At 41.2% G+C, this 18,955-nt stretch overlaps 2 protein-coding genes across 2 annotated transcripts in view; one reads left to right on the top strand and one right to left on the bottom strand.

Moving 5' to 3' along the window:
* The window catches only part of thg1l (tRNA-histidine guanylyltransferase 1-like), a 427,208-nt gene that overhangs the window by 16,197 nt on the left and 392,056 nt on the right, over nt 1-18,955 (bottom strand). The gene's annotated exons all lie outside the window — the stretch shown is intronic.
* The window catches only part of abtb2b (ankyrin repeat and BTB (POZ) domain containing 2b), a 47,673-nt gene that overhangs the window by 22,916 nt on the left and 5,802 nt on the right, over nt 1-18,955 (top strand). The window contains exons 2-9 of the mRNA XM_060886642.1: nt 456-605; nt 5,970-6,177; nt 15,070-15,222; nt 15,744-15,909; nt 16,048-16,137; nt 16,597-16,698; nt 17,887-17,983; nt 18,539-18,674. Of these exons, the coding sequence (XP_060742625.1) occupies nt 456-605; nt 5,970-6,177; nt 15,070-15,222; nt 15,744-15,909; nt 16,048-16,137; nt 16,597-16,698; nt 17,887-17,983; nt 18,539-18,674 (1,102 nt within the window). The remainder of the gene's footprint in view (nt 1-455; nt 606-5,969; nt 6,178-15,069; nt 15,223-15,743; nt 15,910-16,047; nt 16,138-16,596; nt 16,699-17,886; nt 17,984-18,538; nt 18,675-18,955) is intronic.

Here is an 18,955-nt window from a genome sequence, read left to right as displayed (position 1 = left end):
AGTTATCGAAACAGATTTTTCAGATGAAGAACTGGATTTTGTTTATTTTATCAGTTTATTTCATCGGTTTATTGTTGCACTGCCAAATCTTAGCTGGCGCTTCTCAGTTCCAGCCCTTGGTGACTTGAGACTTGTCGGGACTGGTCTTGTCATATTTCCTTCCATTCAGAGCCTTGAAGAAATAGACTATAAAACATAGTTTATGCATTTGGCAATAAAGGCAATGACTGCATTACTCACTGTGTATAAATCCAGCAGTAAAAGTTAATGGTACTGCTGTATGGTTGGTGCCTATGAAGCAGGATTGTGGCAGTGCATTAAATAAATCATATGCAGGTCAGCCATATTTTGTCTCGTAAATGAGTGAAGTAAACGCATGCATTTGAATTTCACTTTATCGTTATCACTCTCTCTGTGTCTCTCTCTCTCGCTTTCTCTCTCTCATTTCTCTGTAGGTGTGCTGTCCCTGCCGGCTTATTTCAGCCCGTACACCGAGGGCCAGCAGGCCGGAGTGGAGAGCCGAGAGGATGCATATGCCCAGCTCGAGCTGCGCACCCTGGAGCAGTCTTTACTGGCCACCTGCGTAGGCAGCATCTCTGAACTAAGTTAGTTTTAAACCATGTATAGTTACATTCAACTACATTTAACGTTCGGAAACCTAGTTCTCTCCTGTTATCGCTTGGGTCTTAAAGACATGTCCAGACAAATGCAGCTTGTCATGTTACAGAGAAAGTACAGCACTCAAACTCCTCTGTCCTGAACACGTTTACAGCATCTGAAATCACAAGCTTGCAGCTTTACATATGACTTTTATAAAGCACTTACACTGAAATCCTCTCAGAGGAGGGATGGCAGAAATAAGAAAGAGACTGTGATAAAAACCACAGAGAAGGATGAACGCTGTAAAAGAGTAGCAAAACTTTTTACAGTATCTTCTGTTTCTAAAGCAAATGTGCAGAAACTGGAAATGTATCAGCTCATAAAATACACAATCAGTTATTGTATACAGTGCATAGAATGCAAAACACCAAAGATCTTTAAAATGTTCCATGTAAATATAGAATGTGTTGGTAGATTTAACCATAAAGCAGTTAGAATTAATGGAACACCTTCCAAAACACTAAATAATCATCTGCTATAAGAAATCCAGCAACCAATCAACAACTGAAGGAATGTCTGCCAAAACACTACGTGTAAGCTTGTATAGAAACGATACCTTAATTAACACCAATGCTTTAAATCGTAGCCGATATTCTTATACAAAATAAATGCAGATATTTCGATCAATCAGAAATGAGAATTCAAGCTGAAATAAAAATAGAGACAAAGAAACAAACCACCAAAGAGAATTTCTGAGTCTCTGTTTGTCTCCTTTGTCTCAGCTATCCCTTCTGTCATGGAGATGTTTTACAAATCTGAGCCCTCTTGACTGCAGGGAACTAAAAAAAAACATCATTAACATACAATAAGCATTCTAACTATGACTGTTTATCCATGCACACGCAGCGACTCTGAGCTAATGGTTCTTAGCGTAACGTTTTGACTGATGTAAAGCAGCAGTGAGCTCATGCTTGACATGTACAGAGAGCAGTTAACCAGCTGTTTTTTTTGTAGTGGAGTGAATGTGGGAAAGGTGATAACGTGAATGTTATTTATCTTTCCAGGCAGATTATCCTATTATTCCTCCCTCCTGGTAAACACTCCTCATGTCAGTTCCTCAGGAGGAGGACAGAGATGTGTTTGCTGTCTAAACAACAAGCTGGAGGAGATAAAAAGGGAGAAAGGCAGGGGAGGATGTTTGGGTGGGTGTGAATGAAAGATGAAAAAACTCTCAGACTCCATAACAGATCGGGTTCTACTAGCCAAATATGGTGAAGTGTGTTGAGCCTGTGAAGAGCCAGTGTTAGATCAGTGTGACAGGAAGTCCAGAGTGCTGCTGAGATGGATAGAAGGTAAAGGTCAGAATAGGAGAAGTCAGGGTCAAAGCTTCTAATCTTACCTGTCATGACATCCTCAGACCTAAATGTGTTTTCTTTTTGGTAGTTGTACATAGTGGTTCATATAAATAACAGAAAGTAAACACGATGACAGAAGTATGTTGCTATACCATTCTCAAATCTGATTGGTCAGAAGGTGTTGATTAGTTTTCTCTAACAGCAGCTCTGAAAATAGTTCCAGTAGTATGTTTACATTCATGAGCTCATTCTAATGTGGGATGATTTTTATAGTAACAGCTAATTCAAAGGGACTTGCACAGTGGAAGCTGAACATGATCCAACCTTAATAATGAGTACTTTTCTTCTGATCGCTTTTCCTATATCAAGAACCACAAGGGTTTATGACATAAAAATATTTTACATTTAGCTTTTTATAAAACACTATTCAACCCTATTTCAGACACTTATATTGCTTATTTATGTGGCACAACGTCCCCTGTGAGTGTGACACCAAGCTGTTTTATGGATTATATAGTGTTTTTTTTACTCTTTACATTAGCTAAATTGTGAAAACATCTCCTTCTAGTGGATTAAGACTCTGATGCCCAGTTATTCCTCGATTTGGCTGTCGTACCTGTCTATGGTTATTTACACAGTGTTCCACAGGAAAAGGTTTAGGCTTACTGATGTTAGGCTCGATTTCCTCCTGCAAAACGTGAGGACACTCTGCTGTTTGTACCTGTGCACAAGAGCACATTCATCTGAGTGGTACAGAACAGTACAGAAGCACAGGAGAGTCTGGGAGGCCGAGTGAAAACACTCCTTGTGACAGATTTCAGAGGTTGCCGGACTGCACTGGCACCATCGTCCCACACACACACACACAAAGACACACACACACTCCGGGCAGTACTTGGCAGCATTGCCCGGGTCAATTGCATACAGTGGAGCTTCTGTAGAGTCTCGGCCACCTCGGTGCCACACAGCGCATGCTTGAATCTAGCATAAGCTCGCACACAACTATGTGATGATTCAGCTTTGTATCTTCTTCTGTTGCACAGAACAACCAGTTAACTAAACTTTATATTTAAATAGATCAGTTATCTTTTATTTATTTCACTTCTTCACTTTTTCTTGATTTCTTCTTAGATCTTACTGGATTTTTTAAGCAATACCTTGTTAGCTATTTTATAGCTGCTTTACCATATTAAATATATTATTATCTTCTTAGATCTTCTTTACTTGTTCATTCATCGTCAGACTTTATCCTGATTCTGTCTCTGGAACACTGCATGTGAGGTTGGAATACTCTCCATACTGGACATCACACTTCACACACATGACACAAGCCATCATACGTTTGTTAAAATAAAGCTTTAATGCTCCCCTTTGAGCTTACACGTCCATTCAAATATCCATACACAAGATGGTCGAGTGCTTAGTGTCTAGTGTAAGTGTACAGTATGTAGTACATCATTTATGTCATAATGGAAATACTTGCTTAATAAACGGCTGAATCCCAATTCCTCATGCACAACATTTTCACAGTGCTCAGTAAGGTTCATGCTAAGCAGCATTCCTGACAATGTCTGAGCAGGACAGCAGTTCTAAATAAACTGCAAAAAGATGCATTGATGATTAAAGAATATACTTATGAAGATGGATTAGAAATATATACATTTTTCCTAATCCTGCTATAGCTGCAATTCAAAGTCTTTAAGATTTAACAGATACAGATAAACAATTACTTAAAAAACACCAATTTAACTTATTCCTCTTAGATTTAAAGTATAAATACAATTCTTGTCACTGTCAACATCTTGCACCATTCTGTTGTGTGTTCATGTTTTGTTGCTTGGTGAGACAGCTGGGACAGGAAATGCCTCACATTTCAACCGGTATTACGTCTGAGCAAAAGAATTGATCTAATATGGTAGAGTAAAGGAAATAATTGTGAACAGAAGGCCCAGCACAGCCTCCCTATTGCTTCAGAATTCCCCCAGGAGCCTTTTAGAGGCCACCTTAGGACACAAAGAAGCTCCTTAAGCTACAAGTGGGGTCTTCAGCCTTCTAATGGACGATCCCGCCTTCTCCCAACCCACACACTCAGGCCCTAAAATAAGCATGGGATAATTACCTCAAACGATTGTTACCAGTTCTGACAAACAGACCAGCCGGCCCACACCGTCTGCGCACGGGAAACTACGTGGGTTGTAGCCTAGCGCTCATTAATTGCCTCTTTTGTGATTTTTTTTTGTTTCTTGATCTATAAAAATGCTTTTCATGGTCCATCTGTGGTTCCTTAACCAGGGCCTGATTTACTGCTCGTAAGATTTACTGTCTCGTAGAACTCGGACACTCATCCTCTGTCGCTGTGAACGGTCCGGACCAGAGCTGTAAGAAAAAAATAATAATTTGGGATTTGAATTTTTTCCGATTGCTAATGCAGGAATTTGGATGTGGACTCAAACAGTATGTAGAGTAAGGAGAAGAAATTAACCTTGGGTGTGTGCAGTTGTGTTGATTTTGTAGCCGACTATGCTTCATAGCTTCAGTTTGCATTATGAAGGGTTCAGCGTCAGGCCCGTCGTCTTAGCTTTCCCGTCTTGCTTATTGAATCAATTCTGATTAGACCGAGTGGCTAACTTTACATACCTAACCTATTCTGCTTGATGAATCAGATTTTGGTAATCAGTGTGGTGGGACAACTGGAAGATGAACACTTAGCCTTATTTGGATTTGTTCCTTTTTATCTAATCAACATGTCCTGGCACTTACTCAATTCTGTAGCACCAGTCCATATTTAGCAGGCGGTCAGATAAAGAGCTGTGGTGCATCCGGTTGTTATTCGGTTATCATTATGTATTAGGTGAAAACAGACAGGGTTAATGAACTAAAGACAGCTACACGGATGAATGCTCTCATCCGGAAATATTCTCAACTTCACCAGCAGTAATACATATAAAGTTTATTTCCTTTATATACCATCCATGTATAAACTGTGCACGTACCTCGGGTTCAAATTAGAACAAATCCTAGAACTTGAATATATCCTGTTTAAATTGACACATTATTAAAAAACAAAATGTAATATATGAACCTATTTAGAAACTATGATTTGAACTTTTTCTTCAGTGGAAAGACACAAAAAAGAGCTATTTTCCTGTCTCCCAATGAAAATTTGTTTACCACAAGGAAACAGAATATAGCCAAAATGTAGAAGAAGAAATCTAGATGTTTTGGGTAGAATATTGGGCATCGAGCTCAGGTAAAGTATAGACTACATGTATAGACTGCATTTGGAGATTACCAAAGGAATAAGTTCCATAAGTACCCAACTTACTGAGTACCCATTTTACACACAATTCGGAATGACAGCAACAGTGTCAACGTCAACAGTTCATGTGACCTCGAGTTGGTTAGTACACTATAAACACAAAACAGTCAAGTGTACATGGGGCACACACAGAAATCACTTATTCCGAATAGTCCTTTAGACAAAGTGGGAACTAACATCTAAAAATAAAATAATTCTTTACTCAGCAATGTGTGTTATTCTCATGTGTATTAAGTGTATATATAAATGCTGGTAGTGTAGAATCTTCAAGTGTCCTCTGGTGTATAGAACTCAAGCCTCCATTAGTGAACAGTTGATAACTTCAACCAGATAAACTTCGTGTTAAAACTAGAATGAATTTCCTGGTTACAGATTGCACCTTTTTGCAATATAGCACACAGTTATAGAAGGGAATGATTTAGAATCACGCTGAGATGAGGATAGATTCACTTTTGAGTCCTGTTCCACTCAAGGTTTCTTCCTCATATCATCTGAGGGTGTTTTTTTTTGTCTCCACTACTGGCAATGTTTATTTTTAAAAGCGCTATACAAAACTCAAGAGTTTTGTATAGTATAGAGTATAAAGTATAGAGTATAAAGTATAGATGGATGAATTTGTAGTATATTTGAATAGTTTTTAGCATATAATTTATGAAGTCGCAGATTTGAGCCCATGTTCTGTTCCCTCTCTTCAGGTGATCTGGTGTCACGGGCCATGCACCACATGCAGCGGTTGGGCTCGGTGCGGGTCGGAGCCAGTCCGGCTCGCCATATCCGCCAGCAGCACGTCTCCTGGTCTCCAGACGCCTTGCACACGCTCTATTACTTCCTCCGCTGCCCTCAGATGGAGTCCATGGAGAATCCCAACCTGGAGCCACCCAGAATGGCCTTGAGCAAAGAGAGGTAGGTCCCAGAGCACCTCTTCCCCTTCAGGCTGCACTAATTAACACCTGATGGCCCTATTCATATGCATGTGAAGTGGGAGAAACCACATAGCCTAAAGGAGATTTTAGAGATGGTAATGATATAGTAAAGCTGTGAAGAGCTCCTTAATTCCTCATCTCTGTGCCTTTGTTGTGGGACTTCATCCAATTATGAGCTTAGCAGGGTTCTCTCTGAGGTGGTTTGTTTTACCGCTCGGGTGGAATGTACGGTAGGTACAGACGACGTCCCGTACGTGGAGAAATGTGCAGTCACGCACTTGACTCAAGTAAGGCAATGCATATTTTTCAGCATTTAAAGTCCATCATAAGCATGATTTGAGGTGACATGTTTGTACTTTGTGTTGACAAGCCTGGTTAGTTTGGTGTGACTGACTGAAGCCCCGCCTACAACATATCCTATTGGCTGAGTACCTCTCATCAAAATCCTGCTTCAGTTTCAACATTTCTGAACATTTGACTGGACAAAAGAGTGAAATTGTGCAGGAATTAATGTATGTTGTTTGTCACCCAGTTGTTCTTATTTTAAATCCATGGAATGGGGTGCAGTATTGTTCTTGTGCTTGGTTACTCTGAGCTAAGTACACTAACAATACTTTCTTTTCAGAATCCATCAAAAGATTTAAATCAAATTCAAATATTTGTCACATACACAGTCATACACAGTGCAGTGAAATGCTTTTCACAACTGTCCGGCTTATAAAAATGGAGTCGAAATAAAAATAGTCAAAAACATAATTTAAAAGTAAAGTAAAATTAAATAACACAGCAATAAAAATAGCAAAAAAAGAGCTATACAATGAAATATAGAATATTAATACGATACAATACACAGACAAAAATAGTTTTTGAAACTGTTTTTAAGTAAAATACATGCTTTGCACAGTGATAACCATGTTTCGGTTCATGTAAAAGCCTGTAGCTCCTCTCACACTGCCTCGTATAGGCTCCGGCATTGCCAAGCTTTTGTACTGTTCCAAGTTCAACTCTGGTAAACTTTTTCATTTAACATACAGCGGAGTGAAATCAGCACGTGCCGGTGCATGTTGCTGTAAGAAAAAGAGCAGCATGAGCGGTGTAAGCAGGTAAACTCGGCGTAACCCTTCGCACAGATTCCTTGGACATTTACTCTGGGAGTTTTAAAGAGGAGCAACAATAGGATCAAGGATGGTAGTGTCAGGCCAAAGAGGAGGCCCTACAGCAGATTGTGCCTCATCTGCTCTTTTTCCTTAAGAGAAGAAGCAAAAGGTTTTCATCCCTGAGCACAATGGGAGAGCTTTTCCCAAAAAAAACCTGGGATTAACCTGTCAGCAGCAGAACAGCTTAATGACTCCAGATTACTACACCAGAGAGGCTCCAGATGGTGTACATTTCTTGTCATTTGTACCAACTCTAAACCCTAAATCCTAACTCTAATTACAAAGCATGTTGTACCTAAGCGCACACCTTCGCCGAATCTGAATCCAAATGGAATCACTAAAGCAGCTTGCACACGTTCACCTTCCTCATGTATGATTACACTAGGTGACTGATGCCTGACTGCCCAAGACTGTGATCCTTTGATGGTCGTGATTATGATTGTTAGCGTTTGCGTGCTGTTTGTTAACGACTCAGAAACCGTACACACACACACACACACACACACACACACACACGCACACGTAATGTAAGATAATTGAGCTCAGGCCAGAGTGTAACATGTGTTACTGTAGCTGCAGCCGATTTCAGTGCTGCACAGCAACCGCAGTCTAAACAACAAACTTCAGTGGAAAACAGTAAAGGTAAAGCAGCAGCCCACTTTAAAGAGCTTGACATCTTCGCGATAACACAACCATCATCACCAGGAGAGATTTACAGCAAAGCTGCTCTGTGTGTGTGGTAGTAGAATAAAAAGCAGCCAGTTGCTCACCCCTGGCACTACCTCAACTCAGCCTGCCTCCTTATTCCAGATTTCCCTGTGTGCTTCTAGTGCTATTAAAAAAGGTATTAAACTTTGTTTGAAACTCAAGCCAGTCTCTCTCTCTCTCTCTCTCTCTCTCTCTCTCTCTCTCTCTCTCCCTCTCTCTCTCTCTCTCTTGCATGCTGTGTGGTCCTGACACAGCTCAGTGATTGTAACGCCACTGTTCAGGGTCTTCCTGTCATACTTTGAGGTTACTGTGACACACAGATTTTTACAACAGCCTAAGGCAAAGTGCATGTCTGTTATCGAGTGGAGGGAGGGTAAGACAGAAAAAAAAGAAAAGGGCAGACAGAGAGGGGTCAGGGGGGTGAGGAGGAGCTCTTGGTGCTAAGTGTCAATGTCTGAATGAGAGGCTGAAATTATTAGACGACACACTGAACCCCGGTCTGCCTCTAAAGACGTTCAGCTCACACACGTGTGTGTGTGCGTGTGTGTGACTGCAAAAACATCCATTTAGATCCCACACTTACAATATGATGTAAGTTGTATGTAAATCCATAATGCGTAATAACGCTTGTGGTGCAGCTTGTTGATCAGGTTTGTACAGTAGAGGTTTCTTCAGTGCTGTATATAAACCTAATCTCAGTATCTGCTTAATGATGGCCTGAAGCATACGATTAGTGTCAGTTCAGTCTTAACTTATATCTGAAGGGATCCCTGGCTGTGCTTTACCTCCATGTTTTGGATATGTGTTTGGATATTGTGACACTTTCCTGGGTTGGGTCAAGACTGAGGAGACAGGAGGCAGGCATGGAACAACTCAAACAGGCTTTCTTTAATTTTGCTTTTCAGCTATTTTATTTACTCTGCACAGACACACACGGCTCTGTTCAAACCCCCCACTCCCTCTTTCTCTCTCTCTCTCTCTCTCTCTCTCTCTCTCTCTCTCTCTCTCTCTCTCTCTCTCTCTCTCTCACTCTCCCCCCCTCTTTCTGTCACTCACTGGATAAAGACATAAAGACACATGCCTAAATATCCTCAGACTAATAAGACTCAGGTGAGAGCTATCATGAGTTTCCTGCCACATCGATCCAGCTCCTATCTACCTTTCAGTCAGGTATCTCATACAAGATCATGTTAAGCTCATCTGAAAGACACTAATCAATCTACAGAAACCACTTTGGATCCAGAACCAGTTCCTGGGTGCGAGACGGGAACACACCCTGGATTGGGTGAACGCTCATGTCCATACACTCGTTCACACCTAGGCCTGCTGAAAGTATCCAATCCACCTAGCAGCATGTTTTACGAGCTGACAGGAAAGCAGAGAACCGGGAGGAAAGCCATGCAGACATAGGAGAGCAGGCGAAACTGCACACAGACCGTAATCTGAGATCAGTATCAAACCAGGAAATCTGGAGCTGTGAGGTAGCAGCATTACCCACTGCCCCACCATGCAGTACATTAGACTTACATGTTACAACATGACGGATAAAAAGAAAAATACATCTAACTCTTAACAATTCAATCAAAGACATTTGAGATCCATAGCATTATTAAGAAGACAGTTCAGCCAGAATGATGGCAGTGTAGACATCAGCCTGATGGGAGCTAATCGACAGCTGGGGGCTATTTATGACCTGGATCATCCAGCATTTGCTCTCACACTTACAATACACGTGTAGAAGTTACAAAACTCTGCTGAAGAAATTTGAGAGCAGATATTTACTCAGGACCCAAGACTGTTTTTTGATTTTATTCCAACCAAATCAATAAATCCAAGAGAGAGCATTATACTGAATAGGATAAAGCCATTACGAGAGGCCCTTGTTCGGACTGAACAGTAACAGAAAGCTTTAGCTCGAATGGAGAAGCACGCCTCATGCTTCAGGAACGTCTGAGAGAACAAACTTAAAGGAGCTTTGTCAGCAGTCAAGGATCTGGCTGAACAACTTTTTTTGGGGCTGTTTGTGTCTAGCCTTAACTATAAGCAAATAATCTACGCTCCTCATTCTGTTAAAAAATAACACTAGGATTAATCCTCATGTTTTGCCAAACCACATGAAATTTAAGAGCACAAGGGGAAAAAGGGGAAGTCGAGAGCTACGAAAGCATCTGAAGCTTTCTGTTCAGAAAAATGTTATTCAAAGCTGTTATAACACGTTATAAACATCCAGCTTGCATGCAGAGCATGTGGTCTCTGTGGCTCAGGTCTAATCACAGTCACACATCTGAAGTGTGACCTGCTCCCAACTACAGCCCCATTACCCACACATTGTGTGAGTGCAGGAGAGGCTAATTAGCATGAAGAACTCTCCGGTTTCAGAGCCCTGTGCTCGACCAGGCTTTGATGTGGCCCACGGAACCAACTCAGTTTTCAGGCGTTGAACTTGAGCTCTAGAATCAGATGCTAGGGTCGCAGTTGAGGTGTGACCCAGGGCCCGAGCGAGCGAGAGCACCAGGGGCCCACGCACGGCCGGCATGTATAGCATTGTAGCCCTGTGGCAAGTGAACAAAGCAAAGGTTAGAAGTGTTTGGAAGGGCTCGAGTTTCACACTGCTTGTGTTTCATTCAGATAGGAGCAGGTCACAAGAGTGGACTATTCATCAAAACTATGTGTGTGTGTGTACGTGTGTGTGTGTTTGTGTGTGTGTGTGTGTGTGAGAGAGAGAGAGAGAGAGAGAGAGAGAGTGTGTTAGTGGGGTTGTTAAGAAGCCAAAGGTTTTAACATAGTAGCTTTATTGCACCAAAGCCAAATCCAGATTAGTTGTTTCCAAGCCTGAGAGCTTTTGAGGGATCAATAATCGCATTTAGAGATGGAAAAGCACTAGTCCTCTTTGGCAGGATGCTGGCTCGTTTTGGCCGATGGTTCCAGTAGTGCCTGTCGCTGTTTTCAATCTTTTACCCTCACACACAGAGATACACACACAAGCAAACCATTGTACTCTTTTCCAGATGATGCGGTCAAATTAGGGACCAATTTAAAACACACATAACCCATCAACATGGCACGCACTGTATCCTCAGCACACACACTCACAGGTTTTTTGTAATGTATTACATTATAGAGAATTCAGCAGAGATCTGAAGAGATCATTGATTTTTTTTAATGTAGACCACTAGAACATAGGGTTCCTTATTTTGTAGTGTAGGGGTGATTTCATGTTCCACCACAACACTGATTAGGATAAAGACACTGCTGAAGATGTAAGTAACCATTACAAAGAGTTAGGTATCGAACTCAGCAAAGAGGAACAAGGGAACACTTGGTACAAACATCCACATCCATCCATCCGTTCATTTTCTGTAGCACCTACCCTACACAGGGTCACAGGGTGCCTGGAGTCTCTCCAAGTGGCAGAGGACACCATGGACATATGACAAACGATTTAGAGATGGTTATGATGTTGGAATGTTACTCGGAAGGGCATGTATTTGAAATCTCACCACTGCCAAGCTGCTATCCCTGGGCACTTAAGCAAGCCCCTTACTTCTCTACTACACATTTGTAGAAAATAAGATTACATGTAAGTCACTCTGGATAAAGGCGGCTGAAAATGTATATATGTAAGCCTATAAATGTCTTTGGATTAGCGGAGAAAACTGGAGGACCCAGAAGAAACCCCTGGCACACAGAGAGAACATGCAAACTCCACACACACACACACACACACACACACACACACACACACACACACACACACACACATCAGAGGTGGTAATCAAACCCCCAATCCCAAAGGTGTGAAGCAAACTTACTAAGAAGTAAACCACTAAGCCACCACGCTCCGGTATAAACATGTTCTAATAACAGCCATTTATTTACCATTTTTAAGGGTTAAAGGGTTGTGATTATAAAAGGGCTGTGTTTGTTTGAATTAGTTTAGAAACTCAATTGGGAAACCTAGCGTCGGTCTAATGCTTCCTGTTATTATTCGTGATTTCCAGATAGAAAGTCAGAAATGTTTATGCAAGCTGTAACGAGTTTAACAACTTAACCGGACACAAAGATACTTGAAGCTACTTCCTATAGCCTTCTCTCCCTATAGCTTATCTTTTCTCTCTTTGGATCTTTTACCCACTTGTAAACTATTTCAACTGTTCTGTTCTGTTCAGTTTTTTTCATCATCTAAGAATAGATTTCATGTGTCTCTGCATGTTGTTGTTGATAGGACTCATCTCCCTCGCACATATTTTCCTTCCTTAATAAGCAGCTCGTTCCACCCTGCGTGCTTCATTTGCATATGTCTTCTTAGTCTTAGTTTCACATGTCCCTGCTGTCACACCTCCTCCTGAAGGGCAAACCGGTGTTGCGTTCTTTTTTTAAAACATCTTTTTTATTTTTTTATAATGACTGATGTTAGGATTAGAGAAGGGTGAAGTTGATTGTATATCATGACTTTTGCTACACACCTGATCCAGCCTTGAGTAGTGCTGGGGTTTGATCCAGATCTTCACTGTTGGACAAAGGTGAGGTGATGAGCCATTCAGCACTGAGCTGGATAAAATATTACAATTAAAACCCTACACGCAGAATGATAGAAGAGTGAAGACTAATACAGAGAATAAGGCTTAGCACCATGAGCATTGTGGACGAAGTGTCCCTTTATGGTAGGCAGTAAAACATGCAACCTGTTCCAGAGTGAGAAAGCGTTTGCTGTGAAACGTCCACAGAAGCCATTTGTACACACTTTTAAATTAACAGTTAAAACTTGAACCCCAGGATACTTTGCTTTGTACGTTTCAGCTAGAAAACTGATTGTTTTCACATTAACTACAGTTCCAAATCGATTCCTTTTAAAGTGGTGGAAAAATCTAATTCCTTTTCTTGCTGCTTCAGTGTGTTACCAGTCACGGCTTTTTCTTACCCAGAATTAAAAACTGCTTAAAAACTGGTAGCTACAGTGATATAACAAAAAATATTGAGTTAGGCAGTGAAGTTAATTAATACAGACTAAAGGAAGTCAGTGATCACTGGTTTTGCACCTTCACTAATCACTATTACTGGCTTTCAGGTTGTGATGTTCTGAAATAGTTCCCTAGGTGTGTCCCAAATCATGTACTGCACACTGTTCAATGCACTACACACTCTAGTGTGTGTCCTGTTGAAAGGTTGCATCATCTCCACTAAGGCTTTTTTTTACCAGAAGTATAAGCTGTTTCCCAATTGATAGTAAATGATGATAAATACTGTGAATTTGTAAAATGTTGAAAAACATCTTGATTTTTTTTCTCACCCAGCACCTAGTAGCTCCACTCCTCTACTGCTATGTAGTAAAGCTCACCTTTCAAAATCTTCTAGCCTTGTTTTGTTTGTCCTGCCTGGGTGCCTGATTCTGCTTTATCTACCCTGATTTTAGTAAGATACGAACCCTTTCTGTAGGTCATTCAAAGATGAAATTGCTTTAATGGACCATTATGAACTGAATTCAGCAATAGATGGACGCGTTGCTCCAGAGATTCTGGGAAAATTAGCTGCACTTCTAAACTTATAAATGTCAGGTCAAGTCCAAGCATAAAACATATTAACAATAGCTTTTGTAATAGTAAATTGTATATGAAATGGATAAAACGTCCAAAAATAATAAAAACAGTATTTTCTTGGTCAGTTCAGTAAGGACTACAACCAAAGACTCCCCCTGGTGGCACACAGACGCCACTGCGGTACTGAATAGCTTATAGAGAAGAAGCTTCACCACTTCGCATGCACAAGTTTCACATCCAAACGGCTTCAAAATAAAACAATGCACTTTTCTAATCGTGTATAGATTTCAAGTTTGTATACACTTCCCTGAAGTGTTTTCTCCTTTGCGGTGTTCTTATATTTGACCCTGTTTTCCTTTCATGTATATATTTCTTACAGTGTTATGCATCAGATTTTTCTTCATAACTGACACTGTTTTAAATCACAAGTAATTTATAATCCTGCTGCTGGCTTTACTGTCTCTCTGCTCATTCATCCTTTCAGCACAATGTAGTCACTATTCTAGTCAAGTCCTGCTGTATTTAGACAGAAGTGTCCAAAAGAAGACACACACGTGGAGAGTGTACTGTATTTGTCAGTGTGTGTATGTGTGTGTGTGTGTGTGTTTGAGGAGTGTGAGCAGTAGCAGCTGTGAGTATTAGGATGTGTGCGAGTGCTGAAAGACAAAGTCCATCCTGCAAAAGCCTGGACTCAGTCTCTGTGTACAAAGTGGCCAGTTTTAAACGTTAAGGCCTGGTGGGCCAAACACAGATTAAAGGTGCGGTCAGTGATTTTTAAGTCAGAAAGTTCTTTTGAGGTTCAAGATGCATTAATGAAACAGCTGTTTAGAGGAGAAATTGTGGTCTTTGTAGCACCCCAAACTTTGTGGCACCCCAAAACAAAAGGGTTCCATAAGAGTTCGTTAAATATTCGAGTGATCGTAGCCAGACAGGGCTTCAAATGGAGTGAATGGTTTGCGCTTTAAGTGTTTCCCTATTGGAGCAAATGAAGGTCAAGTCTAGGTTTTTTCACAGCCACTCATGAAACTCATGAGATTAGTCCTTTAAGTATACTGTATTTTCAGTATTGTTTGAATTGAGTTTCAAAACTCAGAAACACAAATTGCGGATCAATTTGTATCAATACATGTGTATTTGCCCCGATAATGTAGCAAGCATTACAGCATCCAAAGTACAACCATTTCCTTAAAAGTTTCTTCAGTTTGTCCTGGGAAATACAGAACCCTGTGAAGAGGAAATACAGAACCCTGTGAAGAGGAAATACAGGCCCTGTGAAGAGGAAGTACAGGCCCTGTGAAGAGGAAGTAGACCCCATCTTAAGAACCTTTGAGGAACCCTTGAGTGTAGGACTGAGTCCACAAATGTTGCCCTGGACAAAGAAAGGAAGAGGAAGAACACTGTATCCACTCACGTCATTTATACCGTGCCAGTGCATTTATCTGTCATATGTTTTGTTTGTCTTTCACACAGGCCTTTCCTCCTGCTGCCACCTCTCATGGAGTGGATGCGTGTGGCCATTGTACATGCAGAGCACCGCCGCAGCCTGTTAGTGGACAGCGATGACGTGCGACAGACAGCGCGACAGCTACTACCAGGACTAGACTGCGAACCCCGACTGTTAAAGTAAGATCTCCACCTGCTCTCGCTGCACCTTTCAACTAATCGAATGCAGGCTACACTGACATTTTCCTTATAATGAGCTCATATAAACATTTAACAGATGTAGTAAAATCGCCACACTTTAACTGGCAGTGGAAACGGCGAGGCAGGCACAGCGGTGAACAGCACAACATATGACCTCAGTCCTGTTCTAGCGCTTAGTTCATTTCTGTATCAGTGGACAAAGACCATCTGCAAAACCCTCAGACTTTAAACACCACACCCGCCTAGTGATTCAGACCGCAGGCTGATGTCAGGACCTTGGCCTGGCTTTTTTTATGATTTGTAGCGTCTTAAGAAATAAGACGCACTTTCATTCCGGTCATAAAACCACCTCCTACGCCTTCTCTCCCTTCAAATGGTTTTACATGCTATCCTGTTTTTTCATTCCTCATATTTTCTCACTTACACTATCTTTATATATTACAACTGACCCCAGTGCACTCTCTCCTCCACCCTCCATTTCTGTCATCTTCTCTCTCCAGGCCAGAGTGCTGTTTCACTTCCTTCAAACGGCTGGATGCCAAAGCCGCTACTGATAAGTTCCAGCTGGATCTGGGCTTTCGCATGCTCAACTGTGGTCGCACAGATCTAATAGGCCAGGCCATCGAGCTGCTGGGGCCAGACGGAGTCAACAGTATGGACGATCAGGTATTAAACACAAGGCATTTATAGACTTTCCATTCTGAGAATTATGTTTCAAATGTGCTGACTGTTGAACTTCAACGTCCATCCAAGTCGAGTCAGATTTCATACAGGTCTCTTTCTCCTGCTGTGTGTGTGACGCAGGGCATGACCCCACTCATGTACGCTTGCGCTGCTGGAGACGAGGCTCTGGTCCAGATGCTGATCGACGCCGGAGCCAATCCGGACGTAGCGGTGAGTGCGTTTACTGATGGTGATCTGTTTCGATTGCACCATGACCTACGGTTTTATTGCATGCCAAGAATGTTACTGCACTGCTCTTTTAAAACACTTCAGAGCTACAGTGAAAAAGTTTGCATCCCCTTGGATCTCTCATGTACAACTTATTTATACTGAATAAACTTAAAGGATCGGAGTTCAAGCCTAAGCACAAAGTTGGGATATACGAAGAAAGAATTTCTAAGTGCTCTAATGTATATCTGACAAATGTTTCATGATTAAATGAAATGAAGGTGTGTCCTGAAACAAAACACAACAAACTATTTCAAAACGAATCCTTGAACCATAATTGTTGCTTTGTGTCAGTTCAGATGTTGAGTGACTGTGAAATTGTAGTTTATTGCTCGCCTATTTGGAGACGCTTGCTGCCGCTTTATGTAACGTGGAGCTTGAAGCTGTATTCTGTTCCACTAGGTGCCTGTGTGCTCTCCTAAACACCCCTCAGTCCACCCAGACAGCCGCCACTGGTCAGCGCTTACATTCGCAGTGCTGCACGGACACATCTCTGTGGTAGAGGTGAGCCTGTTATTCATATTAACTGTTATAGACATGGATAAGGAGAGATATAGACATGAATAAGGAGATGTGGACATAAATAAGGAGAGATATAGACATGAATAAGGAGATGTGAACATGAATAAGGAGAGATATAGACACAAATAAGATGTGGACATGAATAAGGAGATATAGACATGAATAAGGAGATATTGAGATGAATAAGAAGAGATATAGACATGAATAGGGAGAGATTTAGTCATGAATAAGGAGATATAGACATGAATAAGTAGATGTGGACATGAATAAGAATATATATAGACACGAATAAGGAGATAAATAGACATGAATAAGGAGATATAGACATGAATAAGGCGATGTGGACATGAATAAGGCGATGTGGACATGAATAAGGAGAGATGTAGACATGAATAAGGAGATATAGTCATGAATAAGGAGATGACATGAATAAGGATATATAGACATGAATAAGGAGATATGGACATGAATAAGATGTGGACATGAGTAAGGAGATGTGGACATGAGTAAGGAGATATAGACATGAATAAGGAGATGTGGACATGAATAAGATGTGGACATGAATAAGGAGATATAGACATGAATAAAGAGATATAGACATGAATAAGGATATGTGGACATTAATAAGATGTGGACATAAATAAGGAGATGTGGACATGAATAAGATGTGGACATGAATAAAGAGATATAGACATGAATAAAGAGATATAGACATGAATAAGGATATGTGGACATGAGAAAGGAGATATAGACATGAATAAGGAGATGTGGACATGAATAAGATGTGGACATGAATAAAGAGATATAGACATGTATAAGGAGATATAGACACGAATAAGGAGATGTGGACATGAGAAAGGAGATATAGACATGAATAAGGAGATGTGGACATGAATAAGATGTGGACATGAATAAAGAGATATAGACATGAATAAGGAGATATAGACACGAATAAGGAGATGTGGACATGAGAAAGGAGATATAGAAAATAAACAAGAAGATGTGGACATGAATAAGATGTGGACATGAATAAGGATATGTGGAAATGAGAAAGGAGATATAGACATGAATAAAGAGATATGGACATGAAAGTTTGTGGACATTCTTAACTGCAACTGTGGACAATAAGGAGATGTGGACATTCCTAACTATCTGTGTGTCTCTGGTCAGCTTCTCCTAGACGCCGGGGCCAATGTGGAGGGAGCTGCAGTGCGTAATGGGCAGGAGAACTGTGCAGATTCTCCTCTCCAGCTGGCTTCAGCAGCAGGTGTGTACCTATTACTCATTATACACTGACACACCTTCCCATACCCTGAACCTTGCACATTCCTCTGTCTCTCTCTCTCTCTCTCTCTCTCTCTCTCTCTCTACCACTCTCAAGCTCATCTACTGCTGAGAAGCCAAAAATAGGCTCATGATGGCAGCCTGCAGAAGGCTGACAATGAATTAAGAAACAAGAGCTGACTGAATTGGGTCAGGAGTGTGCACAGTGTGTGTGTTTGCATGGCATGCATATTTACCGGGTGCGGTGAGGGAGTTTGTGGCTGCGTGATACTTTTTAAAGTCTGTGGGGACATTCTGTGTAGGGATTTCGGAGAGGCCACACATAGCTGCCTGATGACAAACACCACAGTACACACATACTCTCTCTACAGCTGCATGTGCAAAACACTCTCTAAGCAGCAATTAAGATATGGAACAGACTCATCATTTCATCGTTTCTTTCCTTCCTTTTGTCTTCAATTACCTCTCATATTTTCTCACCCACTTCTCGTGTGTTTCTCTTCATTTCCCTTACTGCTTTCTCCTCTCTGTCTTGCAGGGAATTATGAAATGGTGAGTTTGTTGTTGGCAAGAGGGGCTGATCCCTTGCAGAGGGCCCGGGAAGGAAACGCTCTTACGTCATCACTTTACGAGGACATGAACTGCTTTAGTCATGCTGCTGCACATGGCCACAGGTACACCCTACTGAGATCACACACACACACACACACACACACACACACACACACACACACACAGTGTAACCCCAGAAGGATGTGATTACACTCATGTGTAGATTTACCCGTACAGACAGAAACCAGGGCCAGTGTTTATTAAAACTCCCTGAGTATAAAGTCACAACTGCTTACAAGTGATCTCAGATTTCTTCTCCTGCACCTAAGAGGTAAAGTTTCTGAATATGGACTACAAGAAGGATCGTAATGGCATAATCATAATTAGAGTTCTCCACAAGTGA

This window comes from Tachysurus vachellii, chromosome 14, assembly GCF_030014155.1.
Source record: "Tachysurus vachellii isolate PV-2020 chromosome 14, HZAU_Pvac_v1, whole genome shotgun sequence".
Classification (NCBI taxonomy): domain Eukaryota; kingdom Metazoa; phylum Chordata; class Actinopteri; order Siluriformes; family Bagridae; genus Tachysurus; species Tachysurus vachellii.
The sequence above is the reverse complement of the archived record's forward strand: the minus strand, read 5'-3'. Positions and strand labels throughout refer to the sequence as shown.